Genomic DNA, 25,403 nt, shown 5'->3' on the forward strand with positions numbered 1-25,403 from the left:
TAAAAACATCTATAAGACTAGGCCTATTAAGGTCTCTTATATTACTAATGTTCTATACTGTCTTACATATTTCCCTTCTCTAATGTTCTCATATATCCTAAAAAGATAAAAATGTAAATTAGATCACTTTAATATCCTACAAATTTTTCACCTTGGAAGGTTGTGGAAACAGCTACAAACTGAATTAATTTTACCCTAGTAATTTTGAAGCAAAGTATTGACTAAAGGGGGAAATTATATACGTATTGTCTTCATAATACCAGAGTTGCCCATTCAAATTACAGCAATTATTATTCCTGTTTGGAAAAAAATAAAGGATCTCTGTCCTCTCTTCTAATTTTCCCTGAAAAGTTCCCCCAAAATCTCCAGCTCCAACTCAATGAGAGGAATACTATTTTTCTACTTTCTGTCACTCTTAGATCACTCTTATTACAGCCAAATGCACACTCATTGTTCTTCTAGCGCTCTAATCTGTTAAGTATCATTATACTTTCCCACAGGGAACTCCGCCTCAAGCAGTACCAACTCAAATAACCTCCGGATATATACTTACCTCCAGTTCTGGTGTTCCACAAACTTTGATTAAAACTGCCAAATGCACAATCTTTATCTAATTCATATATTAGCTTTTCCTTGTTTTACTACAATTCTGTACACTTTCTAGTGGTCAAACACATCAGGCCATATAAATGTTTACGGACAAATAATTTTTAAATTTTTTCTTAATAAATTTGATAGCCAGCTTTTGAAATTTTATTATATGCTAAGCACTGTTGGGCGCTTTGCACATTATCTCATTCAATCCTCAGAATAACCCTAGCAGTACGCACCATCATCTTTTTACGCGCAAAACGACAGCTTGGGAGATTGAATTTCTCTCCCTTCTGATGTTATTTGCCCTTTCTCCTCCAACTCAACCCAAGCCACCTATTCTATGCTTCTTAACCCTTTACTCAACTGGCCATTCGTTTCTTTTATTAAAAAACGACTTGCCAGGTATTGTTCTGGTGCTAAACCTTGCGCTCACGACCCCACCGTGGCGCAGAGGTACTGAGACAGCAACGTAGTAGGCCTAAGGGAAGTGCAGCGGCAGGAGTCCACGCTGCCCGCGGACACCGGGGTACGCCAAGACCCCGCTAATCCAAACTAGCATTCTTCCTCCTTCAACATTTTCTCAAACCCCTTCACTTCCCGACACCACTCGATGTTCACTCCACTTTCTCGTGTTCAAGAATGTCGTATTTTCTTCCCTTAGCACTGAGAAAATAAAAACACATACCCGGCCTTTTCTGCAGACACTGGTGGCCCCTTCCATTTCCCCTTCTCCTTCTCCTTGTCTTTTTTGGTTCCGGGCGCAGTGGTCGAGTCGTCCTCGAACACGCTGAAGAGCTCATCCCCGAAAGCGTCCGCCATCTTTCGGAGCTGCAAGACCAAATCTCCCTCCTACCCACAATGCTTCGCAGCCGCATCGACAGTGACGCCTAATGAAGATTCAACAGTGGCCCGTGGGAGTCAAAAGTAGTCGAGTCACATAGCTACCAAGAATTCTTTCTTGGCTTCTTTTCCTATTCCGACCTTTCCTTTCCGACCTTTTCTTCCTTTCCGACCACTAATGGGTGGGCAGCTCCCTAAAGACGAAGCTCGACGAGCGCACTGGCGAGGGTACCAGGTCCCTAATAGGTACCTGCCGGGCGGTGGGAGAGCGGTAAGGAGGCGGGACCTTGAGGAATCGGACCAATTGCGAGGCAGTGATCGCCCAGGCCCGAGAAGCCCGGATGGAGGACGCTAGGTGGCAACGCTGGCCCCCAGCAATGTAAAGAACTACTGGAAGCTGTGTTGAGGTGGTTCCGGGGCCTGCTGGGAGAAGTCTTCTGCCACAGCTGCAACATGGGCGGCAAGAACAAGAAACACAAGGCGCCGGGAGCCGCGGCGGTCCGGGCCGCCGTGTCTGCTTCTAGAGCCAAATCTGCCGAGGCCGGAGCTGCGGGCGAGGCCCAAAACAAAAAGCCTGTGGCCAGGCCGCCTCCCACGGCCACCGCCAGTACCAGGGAATCTCGAGTCAAGCAAGGTACGAGCGGTCGTCCAGACCTGGGCTTTCCGCCCCTAGACGCTGCTGCTTTGTCGCGAGGGAGAAGCCTTTGCACCTGGGCGGACCCTCGGTTTCGGATCTTATATATCCCACACCCGGAGCTGCTAGCCCCCTTATCGGATCGCTTTGTTATAGATCAGTTTAAGGTGTTTGGGCTTGTAAAGTTCCAACAGTAGCCCTGTTGCAGCCTGGTGTCTCGTACCTGACTCCCACATTTTTTCCTTCAGGGAAGAAAATAAAAATTGCCTTAGCTTGCGTTTCAGCAGCAATCAGCCCTGAGCCATCGTCTAAACTAACTAGCCTAATGCATAGTAGTATAGTGTGGAGTTCTTAACCTCCTGGAGCCAGACCCGTTTTCTACCTGGTCTTTATATAATTTTCAGTCACGATGTAGTGTTTTCATGTGTTATGGAAATCATTACTTAATAAGATTATCAGTACTTGCACACCGAATACACACCGAATATAAAATTACCTGCGATCTTTACTGCACCTATGCATTTTAGCTTACCTTGCGATTTGGTTTGATAGTTCAACTTGGAGATTGCCGATTCCGGAGATCAGCAGGACACTATTACAGCCGATTTTAAAAGATAAACAATTATACACTGTTTTGTTGTGCGTAGTTTGTTTCCTTGTAGTTCTTACTGAAATAGTCATACAACAAATTTTTATTGAACACATACTGTGTTTCTAGCATGATGTTAGGGATGGAATGAGCAAAACAGGTACATCACCTCATGGACCTTGCCAGTCTAGTGGCAGAGACAGGCATTAAATAATTACATAAACACTGATCACTGACGAGTGCCATAAAAAGCTAAGACATAGAATTTAACATGGTAATCTATCATTTTTACTGGGAGAAGAAGGAGTCATGGGTGGTCTTTTGAAAGTGACAGTTAAGCTGATATCAGGAGGACGAATATGTGTTAATTCGGTAAAGAATGGCAGAAATAGTATTCCTGAAAGAGGGAAGGAATACCATGTGGAAGGATCTTGAGTCTGGAAAGAACTGGCCTTTGAGATACTCATAGCATGTAAGCATTGCCCAGGAAGGAGAGATTAAAGAAGTAGGTAGGTACCAAATCACCTAGAAGGTGGAAAATGATTCTTGGCCCTGCAATTTATTGTAACGTTTTAACTACAAAGTTATACCTGTAATTACAAATATATAGGATTATCCTTGACTGTTCTGTGACACTTACACTCTGTTAATTGACCCCTTTTCCTCTTAATCATTTGCTGATATTCTTCTGAATTCTTTGAACTTTCTAATAGTCATTTGTTGTATTCTTTGACTCCCCATGCCCCCCATCTCCTTACTGAAGGCGTCAGTCTGTGACAGTATAGTTTGTTCTCTACAGACCTTCTAGGAGAGTTCACCTACTTATATTACTTCTGTCTTTTTGCATGTAGATGACTTCTCCATCAACATATTCAATCCTGGTCTCAATTCCAAGCCCAAGTCAACCATTTCTACATTTACTTTTGGCCCTATTTTGCAAGCATCTCAAATTTAACTTGGCTAATACTAAGCTACATTTCTCTTCCCCAAATTAGCTTTTCACTCTGACTTCCATATTCTTCCATATTCTTTCTATTCTTTCATATTCCTTTTTATCCAACATCACTAGTTATTTTTGATACCTTTCTTCTTCACATCCAGTCTTTTGCATAGTCCTCATCTATTATCTTTCATGTATACCCTTTCACTTTTTATTTGTACTGTTCACAGCTCATTCTAGGTACTCATGAATTCCTGGGGGTACCAGCAAAGGCTTCTAATGAGTTTTTTTTTTAGCTCAGCTCTTTTTTCCTCCTCCAGTCCTGTATGCAGGCATCAGATTAATCTTTGAGAAACACTGCCTTTGACACTAGCACTTCCCAGTTTCTTCCACAGCATGCTCACTGACTTTGTGATAAAGTCCAAAACGTTCAGCTAGCGTCCAAGACCCCCTTTCCATCATTTTTATTGATTTCTATAGTCAGCTATAGCCAGTCTGGTGTATTTTCACTGCTCTAATTGCAGCTGTTGGCTTTCTGCCTCCTCATGTTTATTCTTGCCATTTTCTCCTAATGGAATGCCATCTATACCTTACATTATTTACCAAAATCCTGTAATGCCCACCCAAGATGTCATCTCATTTTTGAATTCTTCCCGTATCCGCAGCTCATGTATCATTTTTGTTTGAATCATTTCCAATATTTAGATCTTGTCTATGGTATGTGAGGAGTTATGCACTTTATCTGTTCTACAAAATTTTAGGAGGTAAACTGTTTCATGGACTTACATTAACATCCATTAGTGTCTACTCCAATGCTGTGCATATTAGTCATTCAAAAAATTTGTAAATGACAAGGAAAGATTCAGTGGAATTATTAAGGCCAAGAAATCAAGAGAGAAAATGAGAGGTTATCTACTAAATTTGTAGCTAAATTTGTAGGGAATTTTTATAACTCTAATATATAGTAACAATAAAATGTTGCCACACAGATTGCCACATAAGGTGTTTTGTTTTGTTTGCTTTTTTTTTTTATGTTATGTTGTTCAGGTATTTTTTATAGCATATAATAGGACTACTTTTGAGAAAAAAGTGGAAAAATACACCAAGGAAACATTACCTCTGAATTCTTAGTAGTTCCTAATGTAAATGTAATTGTTCTACTCTACTTCCATTTCTATCTTTTCAAACAATTTGAAGGATTGTATGTAGTATACTGAAAATTTCTAAAGGTAGAAAATCACTGGTGCCATGAAATGGCTCTTGGCACAATTTTGGATATTATGCGACTCCTGTTTTTTTATTTCATTTGTTCTTCAAATAATTTTTTAAGAGTTTCTATGTGCCAGGCAAGATTTTAGGCACTGGGGATACCACATGAACAAAACAGACTGAGATCTGCTTTCAAGGGGCTTACATTATCTGGAGTGGGGGAAGGTAGCTTACAGCCATAAGGTTTAAACCTAGTTGAAACTTGAAATCTTAAGAGGAAAATAAGACTGGGGAACTGATATCATAAGTAAACTTACAGAAGCTATTATAAATATTTTTCACAAAAATAGAAAAAGTGCTATAAAGGTCAGAAAACAGTGACTTGGTAAAGAATTAAGAGTGATGGGGTCTGTTTTGGTTTAGTACAGAGAGAGCTTCCCTGAGGAAACATTTAAACATGGTTTAAAGCAACCAGCTTTTGGAAGGTATGGAGACAGAATGTTTGAGGCCAAGGGAACAAGGGCAAAGGCCCTAAGTCTGTCATGCTGAAGGAAGACAAAAAGAAATTCTGTGGATAGAATGAGAGAGGGGGGACTGCAGTTGGTATTAAATGGGGTAAGAGACCTTAGCTGGTTTACATTTTTAAAAGATTACTGAGGTGGTTCTGGCAGTATGGACTTCCTCAGTGACCCAGACTACTTAGGTTATATCAATTCATTATCATTTATTCTTTAGCTACCCTTCATAGCGTATTTGGATAATTAGTTGCTTAATTACTCTACCAGTAATATGAGCTCCATGAGGACAAGGACTGGGCTTATTTACTGTCACTGAGTCTTATTTATCCCTGTTCAGATCCCTTTTTAGATGTATACTATTGATTGGAAGAGAACCAGAGTACCTTACTACACCTATCAGCAGCAACTCATGTCTTAGTGGTAGTGGGTCATTACAATCACTGAATGATATAAAATGTAATACTGTATAAAAGGAATATGTTGTAAAAGAAAGTATGGGCAACAAAAATATTGATTCTGGCTGATAATTTTTTTATTAGCTGAGTCATCTTGAGGAAATCACTTAGTTTTTCTGTGCTTCAACTTTAGTATTTTTGAGAGCCAATTATATCTGTTATATTGTTCCATAGACTCTCACATACAGATTTGAAATCTATAATACTTTTGCCTTGGAGATGCTGCATACGAACATGCTTAGTTCCAGTCAGATTTTCAATAACTCCCTCCATCTGAAACAAAACCATACTTACAGAGAAAGGTCTCATACCTGCAAGGAAAGTAACTTTCAGAAATCTTAGGCACTTGGCAAAAGAATGGAAACTATCTTTATGCCATGGTGTATTGACTTAGAATTGTGTTTGAAAATAGGGTTACTAATTTAAAAGTTTGAATATCTGTTTTCCTCTGGTGCCTTCACTTTTTCCTAAGTAACAGATTAGAAACTAGGGGCGGGAAGCTGTTAGCTTGACATTCTGAAAATTGGCAGCTGACAGAAAAGGAGACCAAAGAATCACCAAGTAGAAAATTAGAGCAGTCTCAGGAAATTGAGTAAGTTCAGCCTTTTCAGTAGCCTCTGTCAGCTTCTCAGTACAGTAATACATATTCATAATAAGAAATACATCATAAAAAGCTTTGCATTTTGCTCATGTACTATATAGTTTGGCAGGAAGTATAAATATATTTTAGAAAGATTTCCGGTAAAAATTGTTAAAATAATGTATTTCAAATTCTGGAATTTTCATTCACACCAGTTAAAAATCTTCCATGCACATATTTTAGGAAGAATTTGAAAACGAAAAGGCCTTAGGGGTTTACTTTTTTTAATTGGTGATATCTCTGTGGCAAGATCTCATTATTGCTTCAGTTCCTCAGAATATTGATTAAAATGAAAACACACCCACTTTTAGAGACCCTGATTGACACCTGCTGAATGTGCAACAGTATTTGTGAACATTCCCCTCCTGATTGTCTTAGGACTTGGGTCTTTTATTTGCCTTCTTGAATTTTTCAGTATAAGCTGACCTCAAGGAGGTGATATAGTCGGATGTCTTAAGTAGAACGGTAAAAGGAGACAAATAAGAGCTTACTACTGCAATCTTCAAGTCACTAATTAAAAAAAAAAGTTATTAAAGAAATTTACAATTTCACCTCTGTCAATAACATATCAAACTTGAGCTCTTTTTCAGTAGTCTCGCTAATGAACTTCTCATCTGTACCTTTCAAAAAAGGGTTAAAACTGGGACTCCTAAATATGATGAGTGTAGAGAGCTCTAAAATTCTGATTAGTATGCTAAATTTGTGAAGTTTACCACAAATGATAAGACCCCAGAAATGGTACAGATTACTTATACTCTTTTTTTATGATCACTGACTTGAGTTTATGAGCCAGGTTACTAGAACTAAGGTAAAGGCTGAGACAAGAAGATACCACAATTATTGTTATCTTTTGATGTATTCAGGTAGCTTTGGGTACCTTCTAGATAAGTACAACACAGATGTAATTGAGAGAGCCACAGATGTCACCAATTCAGTTTGCCCAAATGTAAATAGTTATTCTCAAAATATTTTTTCTTTTAAAATGCAAAATGCCTAATTATAATAGTATCTTAAAATGAAGAACCTAATGCAAGCCAACAGAAACTAAAGTCCTTGACTTTTAAAATCATATAAGCAACACTTTAATATTTAGTTTTCTCTCAAAGGTCCTTATTTTGAGGTATATAAAGCAGAAGGATTGGGGTTTATAAAATTTTAGGATTATTCTTATATAGCAGTGGTTCTCAAAGTGTACTCAATAGGAATTCTTGAGTCCTTTATGGCAGAGTCTCCATGAGATCAAAACTATTTTCATAATATTTCTCAAATGTTGTTTGCCATTTTTATGCTCATTTTCTCATGACTGTATAGTGGCATTTTCCAGTGGCCGTGTGATTCGTAATATTACAGCAGATTGAATGAAGTAGCCAGACACTAAGAGATGTGTAAAAATGGAAAACAAATTTGTTTTTGTTTTGGGAAATGTAGTTGTTTTTCATAAAAAGTTATTTATTAACATGTAGTAGGTTTATTATTTTTTCCTCTTTTTAGTTTTTTTTTTTTTAATTTTATTATTAGTTTCAAGTACACAGAACATTGGTTAGATATTTACATAGATTATAAATGATCCCCCCGATTGCTCTTTCTCTTCTCTGGCTCTACACCTAGCCATTATATTAATGCTAACTGCATTCCCTATGCCATGCTCCCCATCCCTGTGACCGTCTATCACCTACTTTCTATTACCCTTTTCTCCCAGCCCCTCAGTTCACCTCCCCTCTGGCTATCACCATATTGTCCTCTATATTTATGAGTCTGTTTTTGCTTAGTTTGCTCTTTTTGTTCCTTAGATTCTGCATGATTGAAATCATATAGTATTTATTTTTCTCTGACTTAACGTCACTGAACATAATAACCTCTAGATCTATCCATGTGAATTAGTATAGCCACTATGGAAAACAGTCTGGAGGTTTCTCAGAAAAATTAAAAATGTATATACCTTTTGACCCAGCAATTGCACTTCTGGGTATTTATCCAAAGAAAACTAAAACAATAATTTGTAAAGATATATGCATCCCTGTGTTCACGGCAGCACAGTTTACAACAGCCAAGATATGAAAGCAACCTAAATGCCCATCAACAGATAATTGGATAAAGAAGTTATGGTTCATATATACAGTGGACTATTACTCAGCCATTTAAAAAAATGAAACCCTACCATTCGCAAAGACATAGGTTTATTATTTTAAATGAATTAATGACTTTAAAATTTTTTCCCTTTTGGTTTATTATTGATAAATATCAATCTTATAACCCACATAAACAGAAACTATTTGAGATCTTCAATAATTTTTAAGAGAGGAGATCATGAGACCAAAGTAATGTTGAGGATAGTATTTATTCTTTCCTGGTCATTCATTTTTAGAAGACTGATGATATATAGTGTTTCTGTTGATTTGACAAATGTTGTGAGTTGAGTAATGTCCTCCCCAAAATGCATGTCCATCTAGAACCTCACAGTGTGACTTTATTTGTAAATGAGGTCTTTGCAGATATAATTAGTTACGGATCTTGAGATGAAATCATCCTGAATTTATGATGGGCCCTAAATCCAATGACTAGTGTCCAGAGAAAGGAGAGGCAGGTTTGGACACAGAGAGACACAGGGAATAGTCCATGTGAAGACCCATATGAAGGAGGCTGACAAGCCAGATAACACCTGCAGTCACCATTAGCCAGAAGAGGCAAGGAAGGATTCTTGTCTGGAGCTTTCAGGGGGAGCATAGGCCTATTCATACCTTGATTTTGAACTTCTGGCCTCAAGAATTGTGAAGAAGTATTTGTTATATTCAACCATTAAGTTTATGGAAACTAATTCAGCAACCTTGGACTTAATAGATGATAGGAACTCTCACTTCCTTTTACCTTTTTAGAGAAGTGCTTTCTCTTTAAAATCACCTGTCTTCTCTGCTAGGGATTTAATATCCTCTGAAAAATCTTACTTCAACTAAGTACCAGGCAGAAAAGCATCTACTTTTTTAAAATAGGAAATTGAAGATAAATTTAATCTAAAAGGTACATGGGCATTTGCATTTTATAGGATACTGGTTAACCTAGAGAATGCTAATTGGTAAAAAGATTTTGAAAACTTGTTGACTTTTAGATTGAGTTATTTGGTGGAGTGGGGGGAAAGAGCTTAAATCAAATATTACTTACCGACTTTTGGAGGAAAATTAAAATAGTGTAATAGATATTAATCATTAAATTGCCTTGACTATTCTGTTACAGGTCCAAAAATCTATAGTTTTAGTTCTGCAAATGATTTTGGTGGCCCTGCAAATCTGGATAAATCTATTTTGAAAGTAAGTATCAAAGTTTTGAGTCATTTCAAGAAACGTTCTCTTTTTTAAGAAAATATATATATTCTTAAATATAAGAAAATGATGGGGTATTTAAAATTTGTCTAAGTAGTACACTAATTGCTAATCTATAAAATAAAGTAAATCAATCATACACATAAGTTGAGAGCTGGTAAGAAATTAAGGAAGATTGGAGTAGGTCCAATCATCCTTTCAGACCTAACTCAGTATACCTTTTCAGCCCCCTCTCCACTTAAAATTTTAGTTCACATCTCATTGTTCCCCCAATCTCATATGATTTAATGACTCTAGGTTTTTGCCCATGGGCTCTCTCTCTAGAATGCCCTACTTCCCTTTTGCAATTTGTCACCTCTGTGACCTTAATGAAGTCCTTTATTACATACTAGGTTGATTTTCTTGGTGATTTAATCAGCACTTCGTGGATCTTTTTAAATAATTGCCATGCTGGGTCATAGTTTATCTTTTTATGTATGTTTGCTAGACTGAATTCCTAAAGTATATTTTTGTGCTTGACTCATAGTAGGCATTCAGTAAAGATGTAATGAAGGGAAAGTATTTTTGTAGGTAGATGCTTGTGTATTTTTAGGTTATAAACATGGAAACAACAAAAGACGAAATGGAAAAAATAGAACTCAAACTCCCGAAGCCAAAAGAATTTGTGTAACCTAATTACTCTTTGTACAGATTATATTTTTTACTTGATATGCCCCCATTTTACTGTAGCATCCATCCTTTCAGGCTGTGTGCTTGGGCTGATTTACATTAAGGCAGAATTTTGGGCTCCATTCCCAAGAATTTTTATTCAGCATGTTTAAGATAGGGCTTAGGAATCTGTCTTTGGGGTAACAATCCAAGGGAGGTCCAAAGACATTGTCTTGAAACATATGGCTTCAAGAGACTTTACATGAGGAATTTTTTCTTGCTATATGTTGCTTTTTCCATATTAAATATATGATAGGAATGTGGTCTAAAGAATAGTAGTCCAAAATATTGTAATTACTATATCTGATTTTAGCTGGAATTCTGAGTTTGGTCGGCATGGATATAAAATGTATGATTTCTTTCTAATTATTTAATTACTAAATATGATTTAATAATTTAGCTTCTAATATGTCCTTTTTGATCTCAACAGGTGGTAATTAATAACAAACTAGAGCAAAAAATTATTGGAGTGATCAATGAGCATAAAAAGCAAAATAATGATAAGGGTGTGATTTCTGGAAGACTTACTGCCAAAAAATTACAGGTATTTTGCAGACTTTTTTTTAAGTTATTTATATTTAGTGGTGCATTTTTAAGACAGTATCACATGTGAGATAAAATGACTTTTTCAGCTTCCATTGAGATTTCATAATGATCATTTCCATCTGCAAGAGTAGGGAAGGAATTGTGCAAGATACAAATGCGCACATTAAAATGGTGATATGAAAAATAAATTATATTCCTAAAATTGTTATTGGGTACTATGCTTACATATTCTCTGACACAACAGTCCAGAAGATATTTTGCCCCATTTTTCAAATGAAGGAATTGAGGCTTAGAAAGATGACATAAGTTAGTCTGATGTTATTAATCAGTAAGTAGCAGAGTAAGCAGAGTCTGGATTTGAACCCAGTTCTGCCTAACTCTAAATATTATGCTTTAGGAAGTACATTAAAATGCTCGAACATGTTTAAGCACTGCTTATAATAAATGAGAATGTTCTAAGTGGTCAACAGTAGGAAAATGAATGATTATATTATAATACGTCTGCCTAATGGAATGTTATAGAGTTTTTAAAAGTAGTGAAGAATTTCTAATAACTTGGGAAGATGCTCATGTTATAATGTTAAGTGAAATTTGTTTTTAAAATCATAGAAACATGACTGAAAGGAAACACTACATTGCTAAAAGTATCTTTGGATAGTGAGAATATGAGCAGTTTCTCCTGGCTCTTTAAAATTGTAGTTCTCAAATTCTCAGTACAATGAGCACATTTAACTCTTCTAACTGAAAAAAAAGGGAAAATGTATTTTTTAAATTATGATTTGTGTCAAAGATTTTGGTTTAAAATGAATGAGAGACTATAGTAATGAAAGAAGAGAAAATTGAGTAAATGAGGTTTTTACATTTCCCTTTCATAGGATTTATATATGGCTTTACAAGAATTTTCATTTAAGACTAAGGACATTGAAGATGCCATGACTAACACACTCTTACATGGAGGTGACCTTCATTCTGCCTTGGACTGGCTCTGTTTAAACCTTTCAGATGGTAAGCAGGTTGTCAAAATTCTTTGTTTCTAAAATCTTTTGAACTAATTTCAGTATATATGATATCTGTATCAAGCTTTTGACTTGCGCTTAAAATTTTTTCATCTCTAAGGTTGTTGTCTGTGCAATAAGAATTTTTTTTGTGTGCTGTTTTCAGTTGTTAATAGTCATTTTACAATGCACTTAAGACAGTAAAATCTCTAAGTTTGCCTCTCATTAACCTATTAGGCTGTGTCTCCTGGTTTTTCTTTAGAAATTAGAGCCATTTTGCTTTGGATAAATAGTGTATCAAGATTATAAATCTTTGCAAGAGCCTGGAGTACAAATTGCTTGTATGACTGGTTAAAGATACTACCATATGCTGTAACAAGAAGCCAAAGACTGGAAATGGTTAAGATCGTTTTATGAAAATTTAGTAGTATACCACATATCACACAGAATGAATGGCCAAGTAGAGGCGAGCTAGCTATCATCCAATGAGTGTTACCACTTCTAGTTTGACAGTAAAATCAAGTTCACCATAGGACTTTTTCTTAGGAGATGAGCGATGCAAGAAAACTAGGTGCTCTTTGTCTAGACAGCGTTCGTTTATGTTTTTTGAATATTTATGTGTTTTATTATCATATGCATGTTTATTCTCATTCCAATTTCTTTTAAGATGCACTCCCTGAAGGATTTAGTCAGGAATTTGAAGAGCGACAACCTAAAAGTAGGCCAAAATTTCAGTCTCCTCAAATACAAGCCACTATTTCATCTCCATTGCAACCTAAAACCAGAAAACAGGAAGAAGACCCTAAGATTAAGGTAATTTAAGAATTAAACATTTAAAGTTATATAAAATCAGAATGAAGCATATATAGCAGTTCATAGGAGTATAAATATTAGGTTGCTATAACATTTCTACTTATTGAACATAACCTACCTGTTTGCCAAACTTTTCTTTCATTGTCTGTTTTAGTTTATTCCTGCATAAAAAGCCACCCCAAAATATAATGGCTTAAACCAACAGTTTATTATTTCTTAAGATTTTGAGTCTGGGCTGGGCTTACTTGGACAGTTCTTCTGTTCCACACAGTATCTTTTGAGGCTGGAACATCCAAAATTGTTTCTTACTCACATGACTAGCGCTTCAGGTGAGATCTAGCCAGGCATCCCTCTCTCTATGTGACTAGATTGGGTTTCCTCACATATGTTGATTCTTATATCACATTTGGCTTCCAAGAGCAAATATTTCAAGATGGTAAGGCTTAATATACAAATTTAATCAGGTCCTTGCCTGTATCACTCTTGTTAACATCCCATTTGTTGAAGCAAGTCACTTGACTGATTCCAAAATCTTGTTGAAGGGTATTACAAGAAACATGAATACTGGAAGGTATAGTTCCTTAGTGCACTGCACTTAAATACTCTGCATATTATTAAACACCTGTAAACGTGAATGAACCTAGAGAACAGTACACTTAGTGAAATAAGCCAGTCCCAGGAAGACAAATACTGCGTGATTTCACTTATATGAGGTATCTAAAATAGTTAAATTCATAGAAGCAGAAAATAGAATAGTGTTTACCAGGGGCCAGGAGGAAAGGAAAATAGGGAGTGTTGCTTAAAGGTTATAAAGTTTCAGTTATGCAAGATGAAAAAGTGCTAGAGATCTGCTGTGCAACACTGTACATATAACGACAATACAGTATTGTATACTTTAAAAAATGGTAAGAGCATGGGTCTTAGGTTAAATGTTTTTACCACACACACCACCACCCCATTCCAAACACACACGAGAAGGGAAGGAAAGTTTTGGAAGTGATAAATATTTATAGTACCTTGATTGTAGTGGTTGTATCATGTATATGCATATGTCCAAATTTATCAAAATAATGACTTTATATATGTATTATATATACATTATAATATATTAAATAATTGCTATATAATGTATATAGTATGTTAATATACATGAAATATGTGCAGTTTTTTATATATCAGTTATACCTCAGTAAAGCTTAAAAACAAACAAAACAGACCTATGGAAGCATCATCCTCATAAAACCAATTTTTAAGGAATAACACTAGTTTTTTAATTTTTAACAGTTCACCTTTCATTTTCTTTTGTTTTTGCCCCTCATGTAAACATGTTATTTGGATTATGCAAGTTTAGACTTTTCTTAATGTTGAGTTGATTTGTCCTTCACTAAACATTAAAAAATACGATTTTTGAGGCCGTGTGTCTACTGTTTTTGAGTATAAAGGAATCATAAAAGCAGTGACGCTTGATGAGTTTTGATACCTTTTTCTAACTTTGGTTTTTCAGATGTTTGTTTTTTCTTTCTAGCCAAAAAAGGAAGAAAAAAATATGGAAGTAAATATGAAAGAATGGATTTTGCGGTATGCTGAACAACAAAATGAAGAAGAAAAGAATGAGAATTCTAAAAGTTTAGAAGAGGAGGAAAAATTTGACCCTGTGAGTAGAAATTTGTATTAGGCTTTTAAGCTGGACATTCCTTGGAAAAAATATTTAACTTTTCTGAGCCTTAAGTTTCCTCATTTGAAATTAAAGAAATACTTTCCTTTAGGGACTGATACCAAGATTAAGCAAAATTACACTTAGGAAAAAACATGACTTAAAATAACTGCTCAATAGATATTAATTATAATTTTCCCATGCTCAAGGAGAATGGAGAAAATAATCAAATATTTTTAAATGGTTATGTATGGGGAATATACTAAATTCTTTGGGTAATAAAAAAAGAAAGGCACATTCCTTTACAGAGGAAACCCATAGTCTGGAGAGACAAAACCCAGAAATAAGCTGAAAATATAAGTCTAAGTGAAACAAACAAGTCATAGGAAGAAAATATTGTAATACATAATATCTGACAAAGGACTTATATCTAGAATTTCTAAAGTTTTGAAATGGTAACAGATACTTCACAAAAATAGATATGTAGATATCCAATAAACATGAAAAGTATGTTCAGCATCACTAGTCATCAAAGAAATGAAAATGAAAACTGCAGTGAGATACCTATATATCCATCAAAATGGCTAAAATTAAAAAAGATCTGTAATACCATATGTTAGGAGGATATGGAGCAAGCAGAACACTCATACATTGATTGTGAGAGTAAAAAATGGTATAACCACTTTGGAAAACTGGCACTTTCTTAAGAAGTTATACATATACTTATCATATGATCCAACAATTTCATTCCTAGGTATTTATTTACTCAAGAAAACTGAAAACATATGTCCACAAAAAAAAAGACTTGTACTCAAATGGAATGTTCACAGCAACTTTATTCATAATAGCCAAACACTGCAAGCAACTCTCAAAAGCATTGTACGAGAATGAGAGAAGCCAGACAGAAATGAGTATGTTCTAAATAATTTAATTACATTAAATTCCAGAAAAGTCATCTGTGCAAAATCTATAGTGACAGAAAGCAGATCAGTGGTTGCCTGAGTCCGGGGGTAGGGTAAGGAAATTGACTATAACGCATCATAAGAAACTGTTGGTGATAATGGAACTATTTTATATCTTAGTTGTGATGGTGGTTACACAGGTGTATACATTTGTCAAATTCTTTCACATGTATACTTTAAAATGGGTACATATTATTGTAAGTAAATCATACCTTAATAAAGTTGGTTTAGAAAAGGAAAAAAAGTTGCACAACAGCACATGTTATGATGAACCCACTTGTGTGAAACAAAAAATAACATATATATATATTATGTATGCAAAGAAAACATTTAGAAAGATACACAAGAAACTTACTAGTGATTAGGACTTGGGATGGTAGGGTGAGAAGGAGACTTCTTTTTTTATACTCTTCTGTTTTTAACCATGTGCCTATATTAAACTAAACAATAATTTAGGACAGTACAAGTCTACTTTGAGATTCAGAGAGGTCTCTTCTGATTGGAGCATAAGGTAGACTTCAAAGAGGTGGGACTTGAAGGGTGCATAGAATGTATATAGGCAATAAAATATTGGAAGAAAATCTAGATGGGTGAAATAGTGTGAACAGGGTACAGACATGGAATTGTGCTGGGGGCCTTTGAATATTAAAAAAATGGATGAACATATATAGAGGATAAAATGTGTGGTTACATACTGGCAGATAAGAATAAACAGATGAGCTCATAGGAGACTAGAAGATTTTTGATGCCCCAAAAAGTGAATTTGACAACTTCTATTGATTGTGAGGAGCCAGTAGAGATTTAGGGGCAGGTGACAAGAAGAATTTGACATTTTAGGTCAAATTTAGTAGTGTTTAAGGTGGTTTGTAATATTTAGTAATACTCAAGGTGATTTGGAAAGGGTATGAGGGCCATTCTGCTGGCTATTGTACTTGCTCAGGTGTGAAATAATAAGATCTCAAAATGGAAATTGGAAAGGAAGAGAAACATTTAAAGCAAGAATTAGTAAGAACTGGTGATTTACCAAATAAAAGGTTAAGGAGCCAAAGATAACAAGAGATTCATTGGTGGACAGATAGTGAAATCAATGCTATAGATAGGAAAGATGGAAAGAATGAGTGATTTGGGTGAATTTGAGGAGCTAGTGAACCCTACAGTCAGTTATACTATATCAATGTTTGCTTCTACACAAAATCTGAGAATTCAGCGGGTATGCTATTTCTTTTGTTTTCTCTTTTCCATTCATCTTAGCAGTTGTGTTTCATAGCAGCAACTACACATACTCTCATCTCCACCTTATGCTTTGATGCTTCTCATCTGCTGTTCCTTAGTAACCTAACATAAGAAAAAAAATCAATAATTTGAGCTTAAATTTAAGCTCTGTCTAGTTTTTGCACAGCAGAGTTAAGTCCTTAAATTGTAAAATACCGATTTTCCCCAGAGGCCATCTTTTTTCAATGTCCCTATAAAATAGAGGTTATGGGAAGGTGACTTTTAGATGAGTATTACTATATTATTACATATGTAATCCTTTATGTATATTTGTAAAAATTGATTTTTATACATAAATGAGCTCGTACATACTTTCCGTTCTATAGTTTGCTTTATTTAACATGTCAACGAAATTCTTTCATGTGGATCACCCTCATTCTTTTACTACCTTATTTTTTTTCTAATGGCTGACTAGTTTTCTCTGTAGATATTCAGCATTTGGTTTCCAGTTTTTCCTTTTCAGTCAGTACCACAGTAAACATTTATGTACCTGCAAATTTGCGCATTTGTATTATTTCTCTGTGAAAAATTATTAAAAGGTTTGCTAGATCAAAGAATAATATCAAAAGGTCACAGGTTTTGATATAACACATTGTCCATAGATAAATTAATCTTGTTGTTCTTTTTATTTCCTTATCTTATTTGGAACAGAATGAAAGGTACTTGCATCTTGCAGCAAAACTTTTGGATACAAAGGAGCAAGCAGCTACCTTTAAACTAGAAAAAAACAAGCAAGGGCAAAAAGAGGCTCAAGAAAAAATAAGGAAATTTCAAAGAGGTAAAAACACTTTTAAATTCTTAGGTGAATAATGTCTGTTCTTAATGGCCTTCCTAGCATCGGGGTTGCCTCTCATCAATATGTCTGCTCTTTCCTAACAATTTATATGAGATTAGCTAATGTTTTTTGTAACAATTCGAATAGTAAATATTTTAAGCTTTGCAGGCCATACATACTGTCACAATTATACTCAACTCTGCTATCACAACATAAAAGCAGATATAGACAATACCTGTCTGTGTTCTCATAAAACTTTATATATGGATACTGAAACATGAATTTCATACAATTTTCACATGTCACTAAATATTTCTTTTTATCTTTTCAACAAGTTAAAAATATTAAAATTTTTCTTAGTTCTGAGGCCATACAGAAATAGGCAGAGGAAAATAAATTGCCTCTGACTTCTAGCACAAATTCCTGATAGGAGGTGTTGAACAATTAGCTTCAAGGAAAAAGAAGGAATACTGGGTTTTTTTTTTTTTTTCATCAGAAAGGCACAAAAAACAAATACATAAAACTAAGCATCATGTTTTTTCTTGGTAGAAATGGAAACTTTAGAAGACCATCCAATATTCAATCCAGCCATAAAGATTTCACATCAACAAAATGAAAAGAAAAAGCCTCCCATTGCCACAGAAGGGGAAAGTGCTTTGAACTTCAATTTATTTGAAAAATCTACAGCTGCTACTGAAGAAGAAAAAGGTAAAATGAAGAGAAAGTGTTCCAAGTGTACTTCGTAAATAGTAAAATGTCTGAGAATGTATAATTGAGAAAATATGTTACTTTGAATTCTAGCAAACTACATAAGATGATTGTTTGCTTGCACAAGCTGTATTCGAAAAATAATAATTATGGTAATTTACTTGTATTGCATTTTGTAATTACAAATATCTTGCTTCAGCCTCATCCCTCTCCAGTCCATCCTCTAAACTCCTGCCAGAATTACTTTTCCACAACAGATCTACATAAGAGTTTCCTCTTAAGAGCCTTTAATTAGTAACAAGTCCAAGAGCTTTATCATGGCATTGAATATCCTTTGCAGTCTGCCACAATCTACCTTTCCACTTCATTCTTCCAGCTATGTACTGTAGTCACATCATTCTTTAAAACATATGTTGTTTCAGGGTTCCATGACTTTGCTCATCCTATTACCCCCTACATGACCAATCTTTCCCTCACTTCAAGGCTCACCTCAAACGTCATCTCTTTAAACCTTTCCTGATTCTGGCCATGCCACCAGACATGTGCAATCGTGTACTTCTTTGTGATAAGTAAATTATTGATAGAGCTAGTATAATATTTAGCAGTCTGTAACATAGTTAAGTCCCACACCAAATTCTCATTTTTTAATTATATATCCTTTCTACAAATATTTATTTATTCCTTATTGTTCACAACATCAAATGCTACCTGCACAGTTATTAACAAAATAACTTGGTTCTCCCTTCTTTAAGTGTATAGTCTAGTAGGGAAGGTAAGCTTTAAATATACACAAATAAGTAATTATAAATTGTGATGTATGCTATCAAAGAAATAATAGAGATAACAAGAGGGCTTAATTTGGATTGAGGAAACCTCGTTGATGACTTGCTCTGGAGTCTGAGAGATGGTTAGGTGTTAGCCTGGTAATGAGCTGGTGAAAGAGCCTTCTAAGCGGGGAGACAGTACAGAGAGAAATTGACTGACAATCAGTGTGGCTGCAGCATAGTGAGGTGATAGAAGAGTGACAACAGGTAGGCAGACCATGGAAGGCTTTTGGGAAGTAGTGAAGAACTTGGACTTTATTTTATATATTACGTGAAACTTTTGAAGGAGATAGTGGTGGTGTCATCTGTTAAACAAGGAAATAACATCTGATTTATACTTTTTCGAAAGATTACCCTTCCTATGTGGTAGTGTACCAAACACTGTAATTGAGAGTATCCTAAGTAATTCATCACATGGATAGTATCATTGATATTTCACAAAAAATACATAAGTTACTCAAGATAGTTCCTTTAAAGATTCAGATTTTCAGTGGTTCTATCAATCAAGATTTCCTTACATCGCTTATAAAGAGCAAGGCTTTCTATCTATCCTTTTTTCACCTATTTTCTTCTAAAAGTCTGTTTCCAAAAGTGAGAGGACTTTGATCACTCGTGAGATTGTATATTAGCACATGACCATTTTTTAAAAATGAATTTTTGTCTATAATTTTAGAGAAAAAGAAAGAACCTCATGATGTAAGAAATTTTGACTATACTGCTCGAAGCTGGACTGGAAAATCTCCCAAACAATTTCTGATTGATTGGGTCAGGAAGAATCTTCCTAAGAGTCCAAATCCTTCCTTTGAAAAAGTTCCAGTAGGTAGATACTGGAAATGCAGGTATGTTTTTCTGGTTAACTGAATGAACTTTTAGAAAAATCTAAGTTGAAAATCTTTTTGTTTCTTATGATATAAGTAAACATTTAGGAAGCTCTCTAATGCCAACATCTCAGGTTGGTAGTGCTTATAAATCATCAGTTACAATGTCTTCCGTGAGAATGTTTTATTTAAATAGTTTATGTAAACTTCAGTTCAATGCTAATGGAATTCTGACTTTTTTACTTCAATTTTATTTAAAATTTCTTTTGGCTTCTTTGTAGGGTAAGGGTAATCAAGTCTGAAGATGATGTACTGGTAGTGTGCCCTACAATCTTAACAGAGGATGGCATGCAAGCTCAGCATCTGGGAGCTACATTAGCGCTTTATCGTTTAGTGAAAGGGCAGGTGAGATTTTTTAGACATGGGTGTTTTAAAAATCATTTGTGGAGTAATGGTATATTATATTTTGTCTACATAAAACTATCTGCATGTGGAAGTTAGTATATATTTAATTATGGCCTTCTGTGCCAATTTTCTCTTTACTGTTTCTTCTGATTTATCGTTATTTCTGCTTATTTATAGTTTTGACTTCCTCTCACCCTTAAACATGGCTCAGTCTTTCTCTCCTAAGACCAGAGGCTCTGAGGCATTTGATTGGTTCAAATTTTCAGGCCATACTAATTTACAGAATAAAAATAACTGTGCTAGGGTAGTTGAATTAAGGAGAGATTTTTTTTTAAAGTTTGTTTTTCTTTAATGTTATATTATCTCTCAACTTTTAAAAAACTGTAAACATTGGTTCCAATTTTCAATTTAAGTTACATCCAGATTAAAGAACGATTAAAATAAAGTACTAAAGGAAGTAATTTTAAAAGAACACAGTGCTCTGTAGGGATTGAGGAGATTGTCAGTATTTCCCTTTTATAATAAATGTGTATATCTTCATGAGAAATTAGAACCACTGAAAAGTTCAGGCACTGATTAAGTGAAACCGCAAAATGTATTTCTTTTCCAGTTTCTGTCAGTAAAAGTTCTTAATTTCTTTATTTCCCTTATTTTGCAAAATAAGGCATCATAAGGTAAGCTTAGTTGATAGAAATGACTATCAATGTAATAGAGATAATTGTGGGCTCTCTTATACCACAGAATTAGGATTACTTATATTCCATCCAAGTGTAGTTCATTTAAAAGACTTTGACCTGTAATAGTATACATTTGCCAGAATCGCAGAGGGAGCTTTATTAAGAAATGTTCTGTGATTCATCGACACATTTATATAGCACCCTTGCAAGAATAAATAATAAACATTTATTCAGTAGTTAATTATTAAGTTCCAGGAATAAGTACTTTTCATGTATTCACTTGAAATTTACCTCAGAGCATGCCTATAAAGGAGATAGTTATTAGCCCCATTTTACAAATGTAGAAACTGAGACAGAGAGAGGTTATTTGCCCAAGGTCACCTAGCTAGTAAGTTTAGAAGCCTGATTATGATATGTTGTTTATAAATTTGGATCATATGCATGTACACCTTCTATTAAAGTAGTAACTTTTACTAGTTTAAGAGACAAATACATTTTCAGAGGAAAATAGCTATTCTGAGTTCTAACCCATTGAATTTTGACACCTATAATTAGTAAAAATAACATACTGCTGTTTTTTCTTTATAGTCAGTTCATCAATTACTTCCTCCAACTTACCGAGATGTTTGGCTGGAGTGGAGTGATGCAGAAAAGAAAAAGGAGGAATTAAATAAAATGGAAACCAATAAACCACGTGATCTTTTTATTGCCAAACTTCTGAATAAATTGAAACAGCAGCAGCAACAGCAACAACAGCATTCCGAAAATAAAAAAGAAAACTCTGAAGATCCTGAGGAATCTTGGGAAAATTTAGTTTCTGATGAAGATTTTTCTGCACTTTCTTTGGAATCAGAAAATGCAGAAGACTTGGAACCTGTTAGAAACCTCTTTATCAAGTTGCAAAGCACACCAAAGTACCAGAGACTTCTTAAGGAAAGACAACAATTACCTGTGTTCAAACACAGGAATTCAATTGTTGAAACTCTTAAAAGGCACCGGGTAGTGGTTGTGGCAGGTGAAACAGGGAGTGGTAAAAGTACTCAAGTACCACATTTTCTTTTGGAAGATTTGCTTCTAAATGAGTGGGGGACAAGCAAATGTAACATCGTCTGTACCCAGCCCCGAAGAATCTCAGCAGTAAGTTTAGCCACAAGAGTGTGTGACGAATTAGGCTGTGAAAATGGACCTGGAGGAAGGGTAAGATGTTCAGCTCCACCTTAGTGAATGGTGACATTAATCACCTTTGCTCTTGAGATCCAATTGGAATCTATACCAACTATGAGTTTTGAGTGTTACTGGTTGTTCAGTAGCACATCTCAGGCACTTTTCATTTTTTCTTTGATAGATGTGATATTATGCCACTCTCTTCATATGAAAAAGATTATTAATAGTTCTTTCATTAAAGTTCTCATATAAAAGAAAAAATATATTCAGTTTATAAACTAAATATTCAAGTATGTTCTATACTACATTGAACATTCAGATTACAGACAAATATAAATTTGAGTCTAATATCTTATATCTCAAGTTTTTGCAAATCTTTTCTGTGGAATGTATTTATAAATGGTTTTCATTAATTCTTGTCAATGAGCAGAAGGTAAAAACAATGTAGAAGAAAATTCTAGACTATTTTCAAACCTTGTATTTAAAAAAATTTAAGAAGGTACTTAAATATCTATTGTCATGCATTTGCCATGTCAGTATACACAAAACTCACCAAACTTTAACTAAAGTAACTGCTAAGTATATGAATTAATGAAGTTGGGTAGAACTAACTATGATGAATTCCAAGTTCATATAACTCAGCTTAGTTATACTTTGAATTGTTCTTTCTAGAAATGGTACTTAACATTTTCGTTTCTATTTTTAGGATAGGTACCCCTTCGTTAAAAAAAAAAAAAGTTCCATAGCAAATTGTTTGGGTTTCTCTCATGGAATATAAGAAAAAAAAAAGGCACAGTTTCTGTCTTAAGTAACTAACATTAAGGGAATGATAGGTACACAAATAAAATAAAGGAATGTCTGAAGAAGGAAGAAAGCATGATGGGAATAGAAGTGACTTCACGATTCCCGTCGGGCACCACTGGTATGATAGCAGCTGTTTTTTAATAGTGGCAGCTCTTATAAAGTCTGGAGAGATGAGAAGACCAAACTGTAGGAGCTGCTCTAAATTTCTGTTCCTGAGTGCCTCAGTATTTTTCTGTAAGATAATTTAATAAGAAATTAATTAAACATCTGTTAATGTTTTTATAATTATATTAATATTTGAAGCAGGTAAACAGCTTTTTGTGTCAACACTTTGAAAAAAACAAAGGTTTTTCTTGTTTAAATTTACCAAAACAAATCTTATAGTTTTATATGATTGAAGACTATAGGAAAATAATTCAGGTAATAAATTGCACTAAATTTACTTAGACTATTTATTCCACATAGTAGCAAGATCAGCACCAGTGGTTCTTTTTTTAAAGTTTTAATTAATAGACTAGAAAGAGAAGGCCTAAAGATCATTCATGAGAATCTAATCTCAGCCTGTATTTTTTCTTCAGAATTCTTTGTGTGGGTACCAGATCCGGATGGAATCTCGAGCTAGTGAATCTACCAGGTTACTCTATTGTACAACTGGGGTTTTGCTAAGGAAACTTCAAGAAGATGGTCTCCTAACTAATGTGTCTCATGTTATTGTAGATGAGGTGAGTAGATTCTATAGTCATGTTCAGATAAATTCTAAATATTTTTGTATTAAAAAGATGCTTCTTCTAATACTTGCCAACGTTTTCTTTGTGCTTAAAAAATGCCACACAGTTTATATACAATTATTTAATTCTCTAGAACAAATATGTCTCATGTTCTATAAAATTGACTTATTTAGTAAATACTATATATAACACTTGCTACATGCTAGATGTTGTTCTAAGGATTTTATATACATAAATTCATTTAACCCTCCAGCCATCCAGTGAAGTAGATATTATTATCTCTATTTTACCATTGAGGAAGTTGAGGTGCAGAGTTTAAATAGCTTGTGCAAGTTCACGTAGCCAGTAAGTCCTGCAACCAGGGGGTTCAAATCCAGGTAGTCAAGCTATTGTCTGTATTCTTACCAGTATACTGCCCCTCAACTACATTTAGTTAAAGGATTGTCTCAGATTCTTAGAAAAAACAAGGACTCATCATCAATATGTTATTTTCTCTATAGGTACACTCCTACTTGAAGCAAATTTGAATGAACACAAATTGAATTATGCCCTAAGTTTTACATTAGAATTATTTTAAATGGCATTCTAGCCCAGTATGTGTAAACTGATTTGCTTTGTACATATTTTTTCAAGAAGAAATAAGATGTATGGCATTTTTATTATTCAAAATATATTTAAAAAATTTTCCCTGTTACAAAGTTTTTTTGAATGTCTATTAATTCACTAAGTTCAGAAGACAGTAGTCAAAGATGTCATTCATTGATTTTTAATTAATAGACTACATATTGATTATTGGGCTATTTTCTTCTTTTTGTTTAGAAATTATCTATAATCTGACGACCCAGAAAAAAATATTGATGTTTAATATGCATATTTATATATGTGTATATGTAGTGTTATGTATATTTATTATATAATTCTTTTACATCATTAGTCTACAAAAAGATTTTTTAGTAGCTTTATAGTATATTATTTGGATGTACCATCATTTATTTAACCATTATCCTGTTGTTGGACAAGTTTAGGTTAAGCCGTTTTTAAATAATATAATATTTTTATAATAAGTCATAGGAATTCATTTTATCTAAGGAACCTTTATTCTTTAATGGGGAGAGAAATTGTAGTATTATCATGAAGATGTCAAAAAGAAAGAGGACCTATGGTCGCTTGAGCAGGCCCATAGGTGACTGCTCTTGGTAGTAGTGGACTGGGGTGGGGAGGTGGTAGAGTGTCATGATCATACCTTTACTGATTTTATCAGTAGCCTCGAGAATCAATATAAGTCGAAATGCTAATTTATCTATAATGAGAAATTTTTACTGCTAGATAGGTTGAAATATTTGTATTAGCTACTTATACAATGGAGTAGAAATAAGTCAAATTACAGAAAGTTGGAAGGTAGACTGGTACATTCAGCAGATATTAAGTTCTGACAGTGTACCATGGCTATTAGGCTCTATAGCAGGTTTACAGCGCTCTTCACTAAACTGCGTGTATTGGTAGGGCATTACAAAAAAACTTTTCTTGGACGGTTGATAAAGACTGTGTCAGATTTCTACTAATCAACTTACCTTTTTCTACATAGTCAATAGACTATCTCTCTTGTGGTGATGGCGACAGTATAGTTTTATTTAGTGGCAGAACTTTAGGAGTCACCCTGGCCACTAAGTGAAATTTGGGAGCTACCCTAATCTTACCAGACACTTGCAAGCCATTTGCTAAGGAGGAGTCCTACTTTCATAGCTAATTTTGTTCATTATATGCTGATTTTTACTAGCTTCTATTTTTAGAGGGTAACTTTATTTTCAGTTCCAAAG

At 34.6% G+C, this 25,403-nt stretch overlaps 2 protein-coding genes across 3 annotated transcripts in view; one reads left to right on the forward strand and one right to left on the reverse strand.

Annotated features, from left to right (window-relative positions):
* MTREX (Mtr4 exosome RNA helicase) overlaps positions 1 to 1,643 on the reverse strand; it is an 80,050-nt gene extending 78,407 nt beyond the window's left edge. Inside the window, exon 1 of the mRNA XM_016142332.2 lies at positions 1,280 to 1,643. Coding sequence (XP_015997818.2) covers positions 1,280 to 1,413 — 134 coding nt within the window. The 5' untranslated portion in view covers positions 1,414 to 1,643. The remainder of the gene's footprint in view (positions 1 to 1,279) is intronic.
* Positions 1,644 to 1,743: 100 nt separating this feature from the next.
* Positions 1,744 to 25,403, forward strand: part of DHX29 (DExH-box helicase 29) — a 40,395-nt gene continuing 16,735 nt past the window's right edge. Inside the window, exons 1-12 of one of the 2 annotated variants that reach the window (XM_016142331.2) lie at positions 1,744 to 2,068; positions 9,648 to 9,721; positions 10,872 to 10,985; positions 11,863 to 11,992; positions 12,650 to 12,795; positions 14,321 to 14,449; positions 17,335 to 17,461; positions 18,008 to 18,166; positions 19,664 to 19,829; positions 20,090 to 20,213; positions 21,479 to 22,087; positions 23,437 to 23,580. In XM_016142331.2, the coding sequence (XP_015997817.2) occupies positions 1,888 to 2,068; positions 9,648 to 9,721; positions 10,872 to 10,985; positions 11,863 to 11,992; positions 12,650 to 12,795; positions 14,321 to 14,449; positions 17,335 to 17,461; positions 18,008 to 18,166; positions 19,664 to 19,829; positions 20,090 to 20,213; positions 21,479 to 22,087; positions 23,437 to 23,580 (2,103 nt within the window). In that variant the 5' untranslated portion in view covers positions 1,744 to 1,887. Of the gene's footprint in view, positions 2,069 to 9,647; positions 9,722 to 10,871; positions 10,986 to 11,862; positions 11,993 to 12,649; positions 12,796 to 14,320; positions 14,450 to 14,689; positions 15,361 to 17,334; positions 17,462 to 18,007; positions 18,167 to 19,663; positions 19,830 to 20,089; positions 20,214 to 21,478; positions 22,088 to 23,436; positions 23,581 to 25,403 lie in introns of those variants that run through there. The other variant, XM_036225436.1, reaches the window with a different exon arrangement.

Source organism: Rousettus aegyptiacus, unplaced genomic scaffold (genome assembly GCF_014176215.1).
Source record: "Rousettus aegyptiacus isolate mRouAeg1 unplaced genomic scaffold, mRouAeg1.p scaffold_m13_p_8, whole genome shotgun sequence".
NCBI classification, from domain to species: Eukaryota; Metazoa; Chordata; class Mammalia; order Chiroptera; family Pteropodidae; genus Rousettus; species Rousettus aegyptiacus.